Source organism: Malaclemys terrapin, chromosome 3 (assembly GCF_027887155.1).
Source record: "Malaclemys terrapin pileata isolate rMalTer1 chromosome 3, rMalTer1.hap1, whole genome shotgun sequence".
Lineage (NCBI taxonomy): Eukaryota > Metazoa > Chordata > Testudines > Emydidae > Malaclemys > Malaclemys terrapin.
The window spans coordinates 192129085-192146517 of record NC_071507.1 but is presented as its reverse complement, the minus strand read 5'-3'; the positions used below and the strand labels follow the sequence as shown (position 1 = coordinate 192146517).

Here is a 17433-nt window from a genome sequence, read left to right as displayed (position 1 = left end):
GGGAAACAAGCACTGAATGGTGGGACCACATTGTCATGCACGTCTGGGATGATGAGCAGTGGCTTCAGAACTTTCGCATGAGGAAAGCCACGTGCATGGGACTGTGTGATGTGCTTGCCCCGGTCCTGCAGCACAGGGACACGAGAATGAGAGCTGCCCTGTCGTTGGAGAAGTGTGTGGCAATTGCACTGTGGAAGCTGGCTACTCCAGACTGCTACCAATCGGTCGCTAACCAATTCGGAGTGGAAAAGTGGACCGTTGGACGTGCATTGACGGAAGTGTGCAGGGCCATTAATCGCAACCTGCTCCGAAAGACCGTGACTCTGGGCAATGTGCGTGACACTGTGGGTGGTTTTGCACAAATGGACTTCCCTAACTGCAGAGGGGCGATAGATGGCACGCATATTCCAATTCTGGCACCAGACAACCTAGCCACCGATTACATTAATCAGAAGGGGTATTTCTCAATGGGAAGGGAGAGCTTGCTTCAGACATTACAGAAAATGTGAAGGTGGGTCAGAATACATTGGTTCACTTAGTAAGCAGAGTTTTGTGTAGAGAACACATTATACCTGTTTGCTATGATCTCTGACTACAGCAGAGTGTTTTACATTAATTTGCATATACAGTAGAAAAGGTTTTCTTCTGGATTATTTTTTGCATCATATCTGCTTGTTCTGTGAGTTGCATTACTGCCATTCTGTGTATTGAGTGTGACAGGCCAACAATATGCTGAAACATCCTGAATTGCTTAATTCAGTGAAGTTCAGACCTTATTGAATTAGGTTTAATACCTTTTGGGGGCCACTACATTAAAAATGCAGTTATGTGTTGTTGAGGGATTATATGCTTGCCCATGGGAAAGGTGAATAAGAGATCAGCAGGTGATGGTTGTCCATGGACCAACAGATGAAGAAAGGATTTTTGGACAAATAGCATAGTTTGAATAGGCTCAGGGCCTTCTTTTGGATTCAGCAAACGGACAAGACTCTGTTCCAGGGGGGGCTCAAATCCTTAGGGAAGGGTTGGAAGGACTGGGCTTGCTGGGCCTCTGTAAGACTGGGTGCTGGTTCTGAGCTGACGCTGTTATGAATTTGTGACCAGAGAAGAGGCCCCTTGAGTGGGATTCTGAAGGACTGCTCCTGCCAGAGTCTGTTAGGCCTGGTCTACACTGGGGGGGGGGGGGGGGGTGTGTGTGTGTGTCGATGTAAGATACGCAACTTCAGCTACGTGAATACCATAGCTGAAGTCGAGGTATCTTATTCTGACTTACCTCCCATCCTCACGGCGCGGGATCGACGGCCACGGCTCCCCCGTCGACTCCGCTACCGTCGCTCGCTCCAGTGGAGTTCGGAAGTCGACGGGGAGCGCGTTTGATAAATCGATCACTACCCGTCGATATGGCGGGTAGTCTGGACGTACCCTTAGAGTAGGAGTGATCTCTGATAAGCTTATTAGCATGGCAGATTCTTTTAATTGTTTTTAATAGGTCTTCTTTGTAGTGCTTTTATCTTAAGAATAAAATAGGCTTGCCTAAAAAGAGCTGTGTGGTATCTATAACTTGGCACAGTCACACTGTTAACTGTCTCTAAAGAGAAAGCAAGCACGTGTAATGGGCAGCTTGTCTCTGTTGGGAGTAACGCAAGGTAGTTAGGGAACTGTGCAGCCTGGAAATAGCCCAGTCAGAAGGGAGTGAGATGTGAGTCTCCACCCATGTAAGGCAATGACCGGGGAGCTGGCAACTTGAGAGAAGGTGCCTTTTCTGGACAGCTGAGGGGAAAGACAGTTGCAGTTGCCCTGAACTCTGGCACTATCTGATTTGGGTGACACTATCCCGGGAAGCAGTGACTATGAAAAAGATTTGAGTCATGGTGGATGTGACACAGTGGCTAAAAAGCTGGTGTGATCCAGGGATGCATAAACAGGAGAACTCACGTAGGAATTTGGCACTGGTGAGACCGCTGCTAGAAAGCTGTGCTGAGTTCTGGTGCGAATTCTGGTGCCTTGTATTCAAGAAATGTGTTTGATAAATTGGAAGAGAAGAGGTTCAGAGAAGAGCCATGAGAGTGATTAAAGGACTGGCCATACAGTGATACTCAAAAAGCGCAATCTAGTTAGCTTAACAAAGAGAAGATTTAAGGAGTGACTTTTTACAGTCTATAAGTATCTACATGGGGAACAAATATTTAATAATGGGCTCTTCTATCTAGCAGAGAAAGGTATAAGAGTGGCTGGAAGTTGAAGCTAGATAAATTCAGACTGGAAATAAGGCGTACATTTTTAACAGAGAGTAATTAACTATTGGAGCAATTTACCAAGGATCATGGTGTATTCTCCACAGACAATTTTTAAATCAAGTTTGGATGTTTTTCTAAAAGAGATGCTCTAGGGATTATTTTGGCTAAACTCTGTGGTCTGTGTTATACAAGAAGTTGGACTAGATGTTCACAATGGTCCCTTCTTGCGTTGGAATCTATGATGTCGCTTAACTGACATAACTTTCTGTTGCACAAACTAGGTAGCATGGAATTGGAAGATGATCAGGTAAATGGGAATTGATACTCCTTTAACTAGCACATAAAAACATCTTGAACTTTTGTCCTTCCTTATCTGATTGTGCATGATTGTACAATTTCTTCTACAAGCTCTATAAAAAAGTAGAAACTCTTTTGCTATTATGTTATAAAATGAATACATTGCACCAGTTGTCTCTTCTTGTTAGTCAATTAATGTAAACTAAGAAATACGGCAGCATCTTGGTCATAGACGGGAGGAATGGTTGGCTGGGTGTGTGCAGAAAAATATTTCTTAATTTTGGTGTATTCTCTGTGACCCGTCATAAATGTACACTATATAATTGACACACTTTATAACACCAAACAGATCAATTTTTCCAGTTATATTTATAAAATATTATTCTGCTCACTCAACATGTCACCTAGTTGGAATTTATAGAAACCTGTGGGAGTGTACCCTGAAACTACATTATTTCAAAACTTCACCACCTATTTAAACATAGGCTCAACAGTATATACATCCAACATCGTAGTTGGGGAGAAGAGCAAAATTAAGAGGGGAGGTATAATTCAGATGGGGTGATGACTGATGGATGAAATGGCACGGGGGGGACTGGCTAGTTCCTTTAACTACTGCTTTCCAGACTTTGCAAGATATTTTTTTGAATATGTAAATATTTTGAGGGTGAGGTAGTAAACTGAACTCTGCTGAAACATTTTCCATCTTACCTTTGTTTAACATTCAAGGAAGCAGTTTTTTTTTAGTCTGATAACATGAAATGCCATAGGTAGAAATTAAAGACTTTTTTTTTTTTGCAATTGCAAAGCAGGAGTAAATCAGTTCTAGCCCTGACAGACAGATTTTAAAATATATTATAGCTTTAAAATCAATCTGATAAGCATCTTATTTTTTTTACTTTAGCTTCAACCTAATGTTAACTACTTTCTTGAATGGTAAATAGCCAGTAATTTTAAGGCACCTTTTTGTTAATCTCTCTGGCTGTTTTTAAAGCAGGGGCAGGATTCCTACAAATGTTTTTAAAAATGTGGTGGGTTTTTTTGAGGGGGCGGGAGGGAGAGAGAAGAGAAGTGCTTTGTTTACATTTTCCAATTAGCTCTTAAGACCTGATTCAGTAAATCACTTTAGCCACATGCCTAAGGGCTTTTCTAAGGATATGTCTACACTTAAAATGCTAGTGACACAGCTATAGCACTTCAGTGTAGACACCACCTATGCTGATGTGAGGGGTTCTCCTGTTGGTGTAGGTAATTGTCCTCCCCAAGAGGCGGTAGCTAGGTCAACAGAAGAATTCTTCCGTCGACCTAGCACTGTCTACACCTGGGGTTAGGTTGGCATAGCTACGGTTCTCGGGAGTGTGGATTTTTCATACCCCTGAGAGATGTAGCTATGCTGATGTAGACCAGACCTAAGGATCTTAGTCTCGAAAACTAGCAAAGCATGAGAAATGGTCTGCTAAAATCTGTGGGAAAGATTTGTTAAGGTGCTTAATCATTACAAGCTTCCAGGCCTTTAAGCTTTTTCAGGCACTGATATGGGACCCAGTGATGAGAGATCCTTGCTTAACTTTCTTGCACATGGTGCACAGGTATCCAGTTTTTTTTAATTAAAATGTGCAGGCACTTTGTAGCTGAACATTTGATACTCCACACACACTACTGCCTTCTTATGAATATATTCTTTCAACCCAGAGATGAACCTCCATAATTTGGGAAAGGAAGATGTTCTCTTCTTTCTGCTCCCTTGGGTTGGGAAACCAGAGTAAAAGTAGGCCAGTATCATTCTCTTCACCTTGACTAGAGTATTGTGTAATTTATATGCAGATCAATGCAAGCTGGTGTCAGCTAGAAGTCTTGGACCTCTTGATTTTTTTTCCCTTTTGTTTTCTGTTTAATGAACTGAATAAATTTTGCCTCAAGGCACCCTGAAGTTAGAAAATATGCAGCTGTTAATCATATTTTGTCAAATCTACTCTATCCCTGTGTTTGTGGCACTCCATAGTGGGTCATTTAAGCACTGCTCAGTATAATTACCAAACTACTGTTTTTTAATTTTTTAAAAAAACTTGGCCATACATTGGGTCAAAACTTGACTCATAAGGTATATATTTAATTTTTGAAACTGCTCAGAAGTTGAATAGCTTGCTCCAACAAGGGTGAGCTATGACGGTCTGTTCAGTCCATGGCATTTAGGGGTCTGCAGTCAAGCCCCCTCTTCAGAGTCCCTTGCCTTCCTTTTCAGTGGTTCCATCCATATCTTAATGGATAAGTTATGACCTAGCTTGAGGGGTGTGCTGGCTCCTTAGGTAGCATCTCCCAGTAGGATGACCAGACAGCAAGTGTGAAAAATCGGGACAGGGGTTGGGGGGTAATAGGAGTCTATATAAGAAAAAGACAGAAAAATCGGGATTGTCCCTATAAAATCGGGACATCTGGTCACCCTACATGAACTGTTTCATGCAATGGGATCTGGGCTGCCACAGATCTCAGGAAGCAGAGCCATCCCATGGAAGCCTTGGGTGGGGAAAGAGCTCTAAAATAGCCTAGCTAAAATTTAGGCCCCAGTTATTTTAATCTTATCTAAGGATGTCGAGTAGGGAGCTGATGTGAATATATCTATGGGCAGTCTCTTGCTTATTTTGTGGTTTTAATTTATGGGCTATGTGCCTAAGTCACAGGATACACATCTATAGTTACAGTTGAAAAATGAGAAGAAATAAATGAATACCCTGCCTTGTATAATAAACACAGATATGTAACTCTTCTAGTCTTACCCCCCGATTAGTATTTTGTGGGGTCTACATATAGAGTTTGGGAATCTCTGCTTCCTGCTCAAGAAGGAACTGAAGTGATGTGTCTGGATGGCACTGAAACCCATAGTTGAGGGGCTTGGAGTTGATTTAAATATTATTAGACTGAAAAGCTGTTCAAGCTGTCGTATTTACCGCTGGTATTGTGACTGAAGTCCTGAACAAACATATTTCTCAAATTAGTTTGAATTTTTTTTAGTATAAACTTAGATCCTTCAATGGATATATGGAGACAGTTATTTTTGTATTTTTAGGAAACAAATGTTTTAGTTCCTCTTTAACAGGAGTTTCTGCTGACTCGAATATATTTTTTTGGTAGTTACATTTTACTCAAGTTTTGAGTGAAAGAATTTTGTAGAATGAAAGGTAAAGATGGAAACTTAAGAAGTTGATTTAATACTGAGGCCCCCATTTTCTGCCCAGCAGAAATTAAGATTGTCCACCCATAGATTAAGTTTGCTTATCAGTGCTATGCTATTGCTATTTTTTTGGTGGGGAAGGAGGCACTAAAACCTGTGACAAACAGGATTTAGTTATTGAATTTGTAGAATCATTCAACTGGACTTTCTGGATATGAGTGTATTTTATGCTGCTTGAGAACTTTAATCAATCTTTAATCTTGATCCACTCTCTGGACATCAGGGGTGGGGGATATTCCTTTACACTGTTTTCAGTGGACTTCTTAGACATACAATTAGAACTTTCTTTGTGTAAAATACCAAGAAACAATTCTTTTTTCATATTTGGTTGGGTCTGGTTCCATTTTCGTGATTGTGCTTTTTGCTTTTATTGTATAGAGTTGTAGTTAAGTTGTTGACAGTTGGAATAGGAATTGACAAATGTTATGACTAATTCTCTATATACTGTGTGTATATTTGTGTATGTAAATAAATAAGGTGTATATAAATCATTGAGTATATTATAGAGATATTGTTATTAATATATTTGTTTAAAGAAGATTTATCTATTTATAAAAATTAGTGGCCAGGCCCATAGCTTGCATAGGAAAGGAGTGGGAGGTCACTCCCAAGCTGAGACTGTTTATGCCAAGATGCACTCTGTAGTGAACTTGTGGAGCCATGTTATAAATGCATAAAATCTGTGTTACTAATGGAAATGCTGACACAGTCCTTAATGTCAGCCATAAAATAGATTAGTAAATTTCTAGCTATGAATAATGTTGTACTCTGTCCTTATATGCCTGTTTACTGGCAGATGTTGATGCTTCAATTCATAACAAGCCAAGTAGTTGAGGCCTAGAAATGTGTCATCATGCAATCAAGGTGGTTATAGGACTTGATTTTTTTTTTTTTTTTTTTTAAGACATGTGCATTGAATTCCATGTATAAAATGCCTTTTTACTAAAGTGCCTACCTTGAAACTTCAGTTCCTGCAGGGAGGTCTTGTGGTGTGACATTGGTCATAGCCAGGTCCAGAAAAGTGGGGTTTCAGTCTTCTTCGCAGCTTGTAAGCTGAAATCCGACTTGCATGCAGTTGAAGGGCAAGTGTCCTCTGCACCTTTGAAATACAAATCTTTGTGTCTAAAATTGCACAATATGAAGGGTACCTATTCCAATTATACCCTATTAATTAATAAAATCCGTTACAACTAAAATAATATAAGTTGCTTTAAAAGGTCCTCTTGTTGGGCATTTTTAAAAAATAAAATGTGAATTAAATTAATATAAGTAAACGTAAAACTTTGAAGGATTCTAAATGCTGGAACTTTCTAGTCACTTAAGGCCATGCCAAGCCAACTGTTTTGTCAGTCACTTTGCTGTTACAGCTTTGATAGAGGAACTTTATTAAAATGAATAAAATACTACCCAAAATTCAGAGGTTTCTGATTCTGATACGGCATGGTTTGGAAATTACAGTTCTTCTGTTACTCTAGGAATGACAAGTAGTCTTATCAGATTCTGCACAGATGTTCAGAAATTGCATATATGCAGGAAACAGATGAAGATTTTAATGGATCCCAAAGTTTTATGATTAATTTAAAATAAAGTGGACATGAATATAGCAACCGTTTCTTATTGTTTTTCTGCCTGTTGTCAGTGTATTGATGTGAAATATGGATTTATGGTCAAGTGGACTGAACACAGGATTGGGACTCAGGAATCTGAGTTTGAATCCTGGCTCGGATGTGACCTTTATCTGGGGCCATGAACAAGATGCTTAATATCAGTGCTTCAACATTTCCATCTGTAAAATGGTGGTAAAAATGCATACCTCACAGGGACATGGTAAGGATTAATTAATACTATTTGTGAAGTGCTACACATAACTGGTGCATACACAGCCCAGTCCTGGAACAGGTATTCATGTGAGTAATCCCATTCTGATGCGCGGAAGCCCCACTGATGTCTTAAATTACAGAAGAGGCCATGGTGGCAAAACCAGACTTACCCGTCACTGGCAGCCAGGGACTGTCCCACCAAAGAGCCTGCCTGGTTAGTTGCACCCCCTCAGTTACTTGCAGGTTTTTTTGGATGTCCCTGCTGCAAAGCATACCTTAACAAATTCTGATCCCCCCCCCCCCATTGGAATAACTGGCTCAAGCTTTAGCTGGGCTGTTTGTGAAAGGGTTTCCCTTGCCCTCTTCTAGCCTCCTTCTCTCTCACTGAGGTGCAGCAGCAGCTGCTGCCTTTGTAGTCCCACACAGAGTATGGGGTAAATGGCAAAGTGCAGGAGAGCTCCCTATGCCTGTATGGAAACCTGTACTTATTCTTTAGCCAGCCAACTAGGTAGGTTCTGTAGCAAAGGCTCCTCTTGCAAACTGGTAGTCTCCAATATTCCGTTGTTACCTTGCTGCTGGTGATGAATGGATCTGGTTCTGTCCCCAAAGCCGCAAGCTGACTGAAGATCCATTGTCGTTCTGTGAACCATCCTACTAGAAAGAAGGAAATTTTCAAGTAAATACAGATAAATGATCTTGTTGACTTAGTCTTGCAGGATAAGCACCTAGGTTTTATTTTGGGTTCTGCCATAAACTTTTTTGTGTTTACTGGTAAGTCCTTGAATTTACACAGTGCCAGGGAGTGAATGAAACTTTCAGGGGGCCAGGAAAAAAAAAGAAATAATGGGAGAAGGTGAGAGAATCTCCATTCTAGGGGGTTATGTTGGTGCCCAGCACTATGATATCTAGGCAACTTCACTGTCTGGGACTTCTCTGTGGACTTTGGAAGAGGCTTTTTTTCAGTGTAGCTACTGCTGAGCAGGCAGACAGGCAAGCAGGAGGGTTCATAGAATAGACCAGGGAGGAATGGAACTCCCTTACCCACAAAAAATTATGAACATTGATCTCAGTTTGATTTTTGTGAATCACGTTTCCAACAGGAAGTGATGAAGAGAATCTCCTTGCCGTGCAATCTCCTTATCCTTTTCATATTAGACTTGGAGAGTCTCAATGTCTCTCCAGCCCAGCTGAGTAACTCTGCTAGGAACCACAGCTCTGGGTTTTCATGACATGGAAGGCTACATATATTTCCTGCTGGATCTGCGTCTAATGTGTTTAGTGAAGTTATATTTTATTTTAATATATAAACAAGACTCATTCCCCCATTTAAGGATTCAGCTGATATCACTGAGGCCTGGTCTACACTAACCCCCCAATTCAAACTAAGATACACAACTTCAGCTACGTGAATAACGTAGCTGAAGTCGACGTACCTTAGTTCGAACTTACCACGGTCCAGACGCGGCAGGCAGGCTCCCCGTCGAGTCTGCGTACTCCTCGCGCCGAGCAGGATTACCGGAGTCGACGGGGAGCACTTCTAGGTTCAATTTATCGCGTCCAGACAAGACGCGATAAATTGAACCCAGAAGTTCGACTGCCGGCCGCCGAACCAGCGCGTAAGTATAGACAAGCCCTGAGTAAATAAATGTGCATTGCTTCAACTGTTTTTCTGTTTTTTTAAGTACATCTAATTCTATAGCACTGGTTGCTGAATTCACTAGCAGAGGTGATAACCAACCGTTCAGTGCTGATGTTATATGCAAGAGTTTCTCTTTATATTTTCTAGTAGCTTGTCAGGAGCTACTGAGCACACAATAAACTTTCAGGGTGCCTATTTACTTTATTCAAAATAGTAATTCTTTTTACAAATAAAAGCACTCAGGTGTTTAAGTGACCTGATTCACTGGATTAATTGCTGAAAAAGTTGAGGCTCTTCTGTCAAAAAATGTTGGTTCTTATTTATGGAGCTCTCCCGTGCCATCAGATCAGGCCTATGGCTTTACTGCAGGGCTGTTTCCAAATTAGATCTTAAACATTTTATATCGGGTAAGAACTTGGCAATCTAAATGTTCAGAAAATCTATGCATAAACATGCTTATATTAGTGTTAGCTCATCTTCTCTTTCCTCCTGTTTATTTTATACATCATTGCATCTTGTCATTAACCAAGACTGTAAATTCTTTGGGGCAGGGACTCTCTCTCTTATTGCATGGTTTATAAAAGACCCTGCACCATGGGTTGATGATTGAGGACTATAGGAATGGCTATAATATAAATGCTAAAAAGAGTAGATGATACAGAAAATATTTTTAAATTCTTCCACTTCTTTCACAATTTACATTGAAATACTGACCTCTATGGAAGCATAAATATGTTGTAATGCAGCTTTTATATTGATTTTTCCAGATTTCAGTGCAATGCAGCTGTTTTTCTATAGATATTGGAGTAGTAGACCAGAATTCAGGACACTTGGTTTCTTTTCCTGTTTCTGGACACTCTGGGTACCTCAGTTTACCTATCTGTAAATTGGATATAACATCTAACTTACAAGGGTGTAGGGAGGATTCATGTTAAAGTACCTTGAGAGGCTTGGATGATAGATGTTGTATAACTGGAAAGTGTTTTTTCCGATACAACCCGTTACACCATGGAACAACGAGTACTTGAGTCTACAATAGAATAGGGAATGTCTCACAAAGAACCTTATGATCTTTCGTTGAACGTAAATTACCCCTCAGTTTTGTAAATTTGTTCTGCCTTCTCTTTTCCACCAGGAAGTTAAGAATGACCCAGAACCTAAGGATGATGGTTTGCCAATCAAGAGGGAGAGGCATGGAACTGTAGCAAGCCTTGTGCAGCGCATGAGCACCTACGGTCTTCCAGCAGGAGGATTTCAACCCCATCCTCAATCCAAAAGCTTCAAAAAGAGTAGGTAGCTCCCCCTTTCCTTGCATTATATAAGGTACCTAAGATCAATGGCTTATAATACTTGTTTTCTCACCACTTTTACTCAGTGTTGCTTGAATTTTGTTAGGGCCTGTAGAGACCTGGGGGATGGGTGGGGTACTCCACTGCAGTCACTGTAGATTTATAATCTGAGCAGAATTTGGCCCTTTGACTTCATTGTGGTTCCATGGATGTAGCTGTGCTATATTGAGGACTGTGTTGGAACTGCAAACTATTACTTTAAGAGTTGGGGAGTGGAGGAGGGGAGTGACAGGTTTCCTGGTCCTGCTCACCAGCTAGGGGGCTCTGAAGGGAAGGAATACCCTGGTCAAATTCTGCCTGCAGATATGTGCAAAAGGTTTATATTGCATTCTGTAGAAGTCCTGTGTACTCGGATCTGAGAGCAGAATTTGGCCCACTGTAAAATCCAGAACTTACAGAATGTTGTTTTGTTCACCATAAAATTCCACCGAAGAAAGGTCTTTGCTGCTCTGCCATTTTGCAGCTCCCTGGGTGAAGCTCTGAGTGCAGCAACATGATACCTGGAGAGCAGGGTGGTTTACTGGCATAATCAGGTGGTGGTCATCCTGCATCGTTCAGACCATTTTGAACACTGGACACTATGATCTCTTACCTGCAGAAGGAGGCAGGAGAACTCAGCCAAATTTGTGATGTCATCTGCTTTGTTAGAGGGTCAGTTCTGTCTGAGCAATCAAATTCATTTTCCTATCTCAAGTAAAGGAAACATGTCTGTTCAGTGGAGCTCTTAGCTAGATTTTCTTTTAATGTGTTATGTACCTTGTCTTGCGTAGAGTGGTACTAAAAATAATTTTTATAGCATTGTGCGTTTGCATAGTGCTGTACAAATAGTCATGTTCCCTTCCCTATAGAGTTTATAGTCTAAGATAGAAGAGAAAAATGCAAGACACTGGTTAGCAGTTGTTAGGGGAGGGTGCAAGTATTAGATGTCAGATATGATTCATATCCGCCCTGCTGGTCCATGGAGCTTGTGTTCCAAGAACCCTTTGGAAAGTAAGGTTAAAACTGCTTTCAGGAGAGCCCTAATACATTTCTGGATCTGTACAACCTTGAGATGGTTCCAGAGGCTTGACTCTCACCACAATGAGGGGAGAGTGCCTTACAAAGGGTGAGGCATTTATGAGATATAATTTATATCAGAAGGAAATGCTTATAGCTGTCTCCATAGCAGCCAGCATAGAGCCTGTTGCTCTTGGAAATCTCCTTTTTAGAGAAGCACTGTCTCGCATCCTGAAGTCTCTGAGAATTCCAGGCTCATGCTGGGTGCTTAAGAAATGTTTCTAGGATCATTTATTTTAACAAGGGAAGTCTTGCTTGAGAATCCAAGGCTTTCTGACAGGATAACAGATTGTCACTCTCTAGTTCATTCAGATTTCTTCAGTTTGGTAAGATTGCTAAACCCTGCATCTTGAAAGAGCTGTCAGGATGAGAAGAGTGTTCTCTTTCTCAAGAAGTCCAAGGAAGCCTTTTTCTGATAGTAAAGGAGACAACAGGGTTCTCTGTGGTGCAGATGTGACTTCATCTCCCTTGGGTTGTAGACACTGTCTCCTGTGCTAATTAACTTAAGCCTAGTAATATTACATGGCAAAACTCCTTTCTCCTTTCATTCTAGCATGCATTCTGTCAAATTGCAAGTAATCCCAAAAACGAATTTATGGGCAGAACAATTAGTCTCAGTCCCTTCCCCCCCTGATTTTGGAGAATTTTTCAGGTGGTTTAATATGAGGTGTCATTAGAGGTAGTTTTGGAACAAATTGACAAACTAAACAGTAATGAGTCACCAGAGCCAGTTGGTATTCACCCAAGAGTTCTGAAGGAACTCAAATGTGAAATTGCAGAACTACTAACTGTAGTTTGTAACCTATCATTTAAATCGGCTTCTGTACCAAATGACTGGACAATAATGTGACACCAATTTTTTAAAAGGGCTCCAGAGATGATCCCGGCAATTACAGGCCGGTAAGCCTGACTTCAGTACCGGGCAAACTGGTTGAAACTATAGTAAAGAACAAAATTGTCAGAGACATAGATGAACATAATTTGTTGGGGAAGAGTCAACATGGTTTTTGTAAAGGGAAATCATGCCTCAGCAGTCTACTAGAATTCTTTGAGGGGGTCATCAAGCATGTGGGTAAGGGGGAATCAAGTGGGTATACTGTACTTAGATTTTGAGAGAGCCTGTGACAAGGTCCCTCACCAAAGGCTCTTAAGCAAATTAAACTGTCATGGGATAAGAAGGAAGGTTCTCATACATGATGTGGAAAAAGGGGGAAACAGTGAGGTGGCAACATTTTCAGATGATGCAAAACTGCAGTCTGCTTGGAGCTTAAACTATCTTGAGAAGAGCTACAAAAGGATCTCATAAAACTGGGTGACTGGGCAACAAAATGGCAGATGAAATTCAGTGTTGATAAATGCAAAGTCATGCACATTGGAAAACATAATCTATATATGGAAAACTATATACACCTCTACCCCGATATAACACGACCTGGTACAACACAAATTCTGATATAACGCGGTAAAGCAGCGCTCTAGGGGGGCAGAGCTGCACACTCTGGCGGATCAAAGCAAGTTCGATATAACGTGGTTTCACCTATAACGCGGTAAGATTTTTTGGCTTCTGAGGACAGCATTATATCGAGGTAGAGGTGTATCTAAAAGGATGGGGTCTAAATTAGCTGTTGCCACTCAAGAGAAAGATCTTGGAGTCATTGTGGATAGTTCTCTGAAAACATCCACTCAATGTCCAGTGGCAGTCAAAAAAGCGAACAGAATGTTGGGACTCATTAAGAAAGAGAGAGATAATAAGAAAGAAAAGATCATATTGCCTCTATATAAATCCATGGTACGCCCACATCTTGAATACTGCGTGCAGATGTGGTCACGCCATCCCAAAAAGATATATTGGAATTGGAAAAGGTTCAGAAAAGGGCAACAAAAATTATTAGGGGTATGAAATGGCTGCCATATAAGGAAAGATTAATAAGACTGGGACTTTTCAGCTTGGAAAAGAGACAACTGGGGGGGATATGATAGAGGTCTATAAAATCCTGACTGGTGTGGAGAAAGTAAATAAGGAAGTGTTATTTATTTACTCCTTCTCATAACACAAGAACTAGGGGTCACCAAATGAAATTAATAGGCAGCAGGTTTAAAACAAGCAAAAGGAAGTATTTTTTCACACAATGCACAGTCAACCTGTTGAACTCCTTGCCATAGGAAGTTGTGAAGGCCAAGACTATAACAGAGTTCAAAAAGAACGAGGTAAGTTCATGGAGATGGACCTTTGGTCTGACCCAGTATGGCTGTTTTTATGTTCTTATATTTTGTAGTTTTCAAGGCCTCTAGTAGCTTCCACAGATGCTGGGCCTGAAAGACACAAAAAATGTTAGGTTTATTTTCCACATTGAATCTTTGGCCTCTGTAATCCAGGCTGTCATTTAGGGTGAATTTGCTACTGGAACCTGCAGGATCTATCTTCACTTTCTCATCAACCAATCCCATTGCAGGTTTTTGTTTGTGTCTTCTGGGCACAAATGCTGGAGGTTCAGGGCCCTCTTTTTTTGCCTTAATACAACTCTCAAAGATCTTGGTAGCTGAACTTGAAAAGGGAGGTGTCAAGGCAGATTCCACTCTGGCACTTTGAGTGCAGAAGGTGGGGACCCACAGGGATTCTAAAAATTAATACTTGGCACTCCAGGCTTGTATTAAACTCCCAAGATTACAGGTTTTCTCTGACTTTGGCTTGGTAAACGCTGCTACCACCCAAGTGAAAAACTGCCTCTTGCAAATCGTGGAAAAACTCACTTGGAAAGTTTTCCCTGAGGCCCCTCGGCTTTTCCACCTCTCCCTTGGGGAAGCAGAGAAAGAAAACAAACAAGGGAAACCCAGCTGTTGCCACCAGCTAATTGAAAAAACGCATGCACAGACCTTTTAAGACACAAAACCAATCAGTTTCTTAAAAAAGGTAAATTTAAAAAAAAAAAAAAAAAAAAAAAAAGAAGGAAACACATCTGGAAAATCAGGCTATTGCTAGATTTTATAGAGTAACTGAAAAGGGGTTAAACACCAGGAATGGATCCCTGGGGTCCAGGTTTACGTTACAAAACAAAAATAGCACAGAGGAAATTCACAAGCCAAAATAAAAGAAATAAATCTGATTCTGTCTAGCTAAACATTCCCTGTCCCAGGGTGTTTTAACAAGAGTGTTGTATGTGAGACACGGGGTAATTGTCCTGCTCTTCTCAGCACTGGTGAGGCCCCAACTAGGCACCACAATATAAGAAAGATGTGGACAAATTGTAGAGAGTCCAGAGGAGAGCAACAAAAATGATTAAAGGGTTAGAAAACCTGACCTATGAGGAAAGCTTAAAAAAATGGGCATAATTAGGCTTGAGAAAAGAAGACTGAGGGACATCCTGTTAAGTCTTCCAGTGTGGTAATGGCTGTTATAAAGAGGATGGTGATCAATTGTTCTCCATATCCACTGAAGGTAGGACAAGAAATAATGGGCTTAACTTGCAGCAAGGGAGATTTAACTATAAGAGTAGTTTAAGCTCTGGAATAGGTTTCCAAGAGAGGTCGTGGAGTCCCCGTCTTTGGAAGTACTTAAAAACAAGGAGGACCAACATCTCTCAGGGATGGTCTAGGTTTTCTTGGGCCTAACATAGCTCAGGGGGCTGGACTTGATGACTTCTCGAGGTCCCTCCCAGTCCTGCATTTCTATGATTCGGTGTTTAATCAGGAACCCCAAATTGAGTATGCATCTGGGCAAAGTGTTCCTGTAGGAACTCTGAATACAGCAACTGCAGTCTCTGATTTTCTAACTTCATCCAGGTACCATCCTAAAATATATGTAGGTCTCCGGAAACTGCACCTTGGGGAAATGCTGTTCAATTTTCATAGGGGTCACAGGTGCCTCATGGCCCAATTTATTGTATTTCTGTGGACCCTGCTTGAGTTCAGTGCCCAGCCTGACCTCACAATTACAGGAGAAAAAGAACTTTATGGGTAAGTTGGTTTTTCCTACTGTATCAGTCTGGACACCCAACCTGTGTCAGAGCTGAGAGGAAGACAAGTGCTACTTATAGGTCATAGTGTTAAATAAACTCTTGATGACTAGTAACATCATGCCTACATTCACAGGAATCTAGTCGTTCTCTGAGCACAGCACTGTTGTTAGGCCTCTTAAGCTGCCACCTGGTATTATTTTACTATCCTTTTTTAACTTGCCTCTAATTTTTCACCAGTTGAGTTAACCACATTATGCTGTGTTAATTGCAAATTTCACTGAATTTTCTTCTTACCTCTTGTCATCAGATACAGACATGCTGTACATAGACTGACCTAAGAGAGAGCAGGGGAAAGCAAATTAGCAATACGGAAAATTCCCTTTTACAGGATTTCTGCTGACCAGTTTTTTTTATTCCACAAGTTTTTTTTATTTTTATTTGTTTGACCAAGAGAATATGAATTCATAAAATGTTAATATACTGTTGACCTGCCAACTGGAAATGCCTCCGAAAGAGTGGGTCAGCACATATGTGTAGAACTTTAAGGACCAGCCTGTGATGTAATCATTCCAGGTTTCCACCGATTATCTTGGAAGTCTCTTACTAAGACTGTGAAATTACAAAATTGGCAATCCATTCCACTGTTAAAGAAATCCAGAGAACGCCCAATTTATTGTCTGCTAAGTTTAAACCAGGGGTCTCAAACACAGTTATTTCCTGCGGCCTGCCATGGGCGCCGACTCTGTTGGGGCGGGGACTTTGGGGAAGGGGAAGAGAGGTAAAATATAAATTAATGGATCCTTGCAGCACAGCTACATTTAGCATTTCTTCAGCAGTAATTTAGCAAGTTGATGAATCTAAAATTTACGGTTTCTACGGGGTTTGTCCTTGAACCAACAATCTGTATAGTGAGATTGTGCCCCTAACAAAAGCACAGTTTGTTTTTTTTTTGTTTTTTTAGTGTTGTCCATATTGTGCTTTCTGCCTAGCTCTCGGTTTATTTATTGCATAGATTACATGATGTTCTCTCAGCTCCCTGACATCTTTAGTAGCTATCTCAAATGATGCATCAATTTCTTGTGCATATTTTAGGGTCAAATTAGCCTCAGTCAGTAGATGGTTTTTGTATTGCTTCATTTTGCATACCACATGCTAACCGGCCCCTTAATGCATCACTTAAACTGTTGATGCTCTGTTAATTTCCTTAATCCAGCCACATACTCAGAAATTTTCATTTTCTTTTTGGTTCCATATACAAAAATGAACATGGTTTCAAGACATTAGTGGCTTAGGGGAGGGTTATTTTTGTAGAATATCCACACTCAGTAAATGTTTTGTCTGTGGATTCAATAGGAGCTTTTAACTATGCAACAGATTATAAATTGAAGTCTTCGATACACTCTGTGAAATGGACACTGTCTTCTCATCAGTTTTTACTGTTAACTGTAATATACAATTCCAATCTCTATGTAGGTGGGCCAATCCTTTACTGAGCTATCGAACAAGTACATTTCCCCCAAATAGCTAGGCAGTTTTAACTTTTTATTTTTCTCAAAATCAGCAGTCTACTCAGTTGAAGTGGCAGCAGGCTGAAGTTTCCTTTCTGTTTCACTAGCCCTCTGCAGTCACTCTGTTTCATTGTATTGCTGCATCAGGATCCCATCTTCAATGCCAATTGTTGTTTGGGAAAGTAACTTGATGTCACCAAAGTTTGTGAATGTCAGGAAGATTCTTCAGCATGAGGGGCCAGAACAGCACTAAATAACTGCTAAGAGAGTTAAAAACTCAAAACTTTCTTTTTATCACAGAGATTTCCAGCATAGACAATTCTGCTTGTTCCATTAAAAAAC

General features: G+C 40.7%; 1 protein-coding gene across 2 annotated transcripts in view; it reads left to right on the top strand.

The window, feature by feature from the left end:
• CD2AP (CD2 associated protein) overlaps window positions 1-17433 on the top strand; it is a 135330-nt gene that overhangs the window by 45562 nt on the left and 72335 nt on the right. For both annotated transcript variants that reach the window (XM_054022390.1, XM_054022391.1), the window contains one exon: window positions 10358-10511. In XM_054022390.1, the coding sequence (XP_053878365.1) occupies window positions 10358-10511 (154 nt within the window). The remainder of the gene's footprint in view (window positions 1-10357; window positions 10512-17433) is intronic.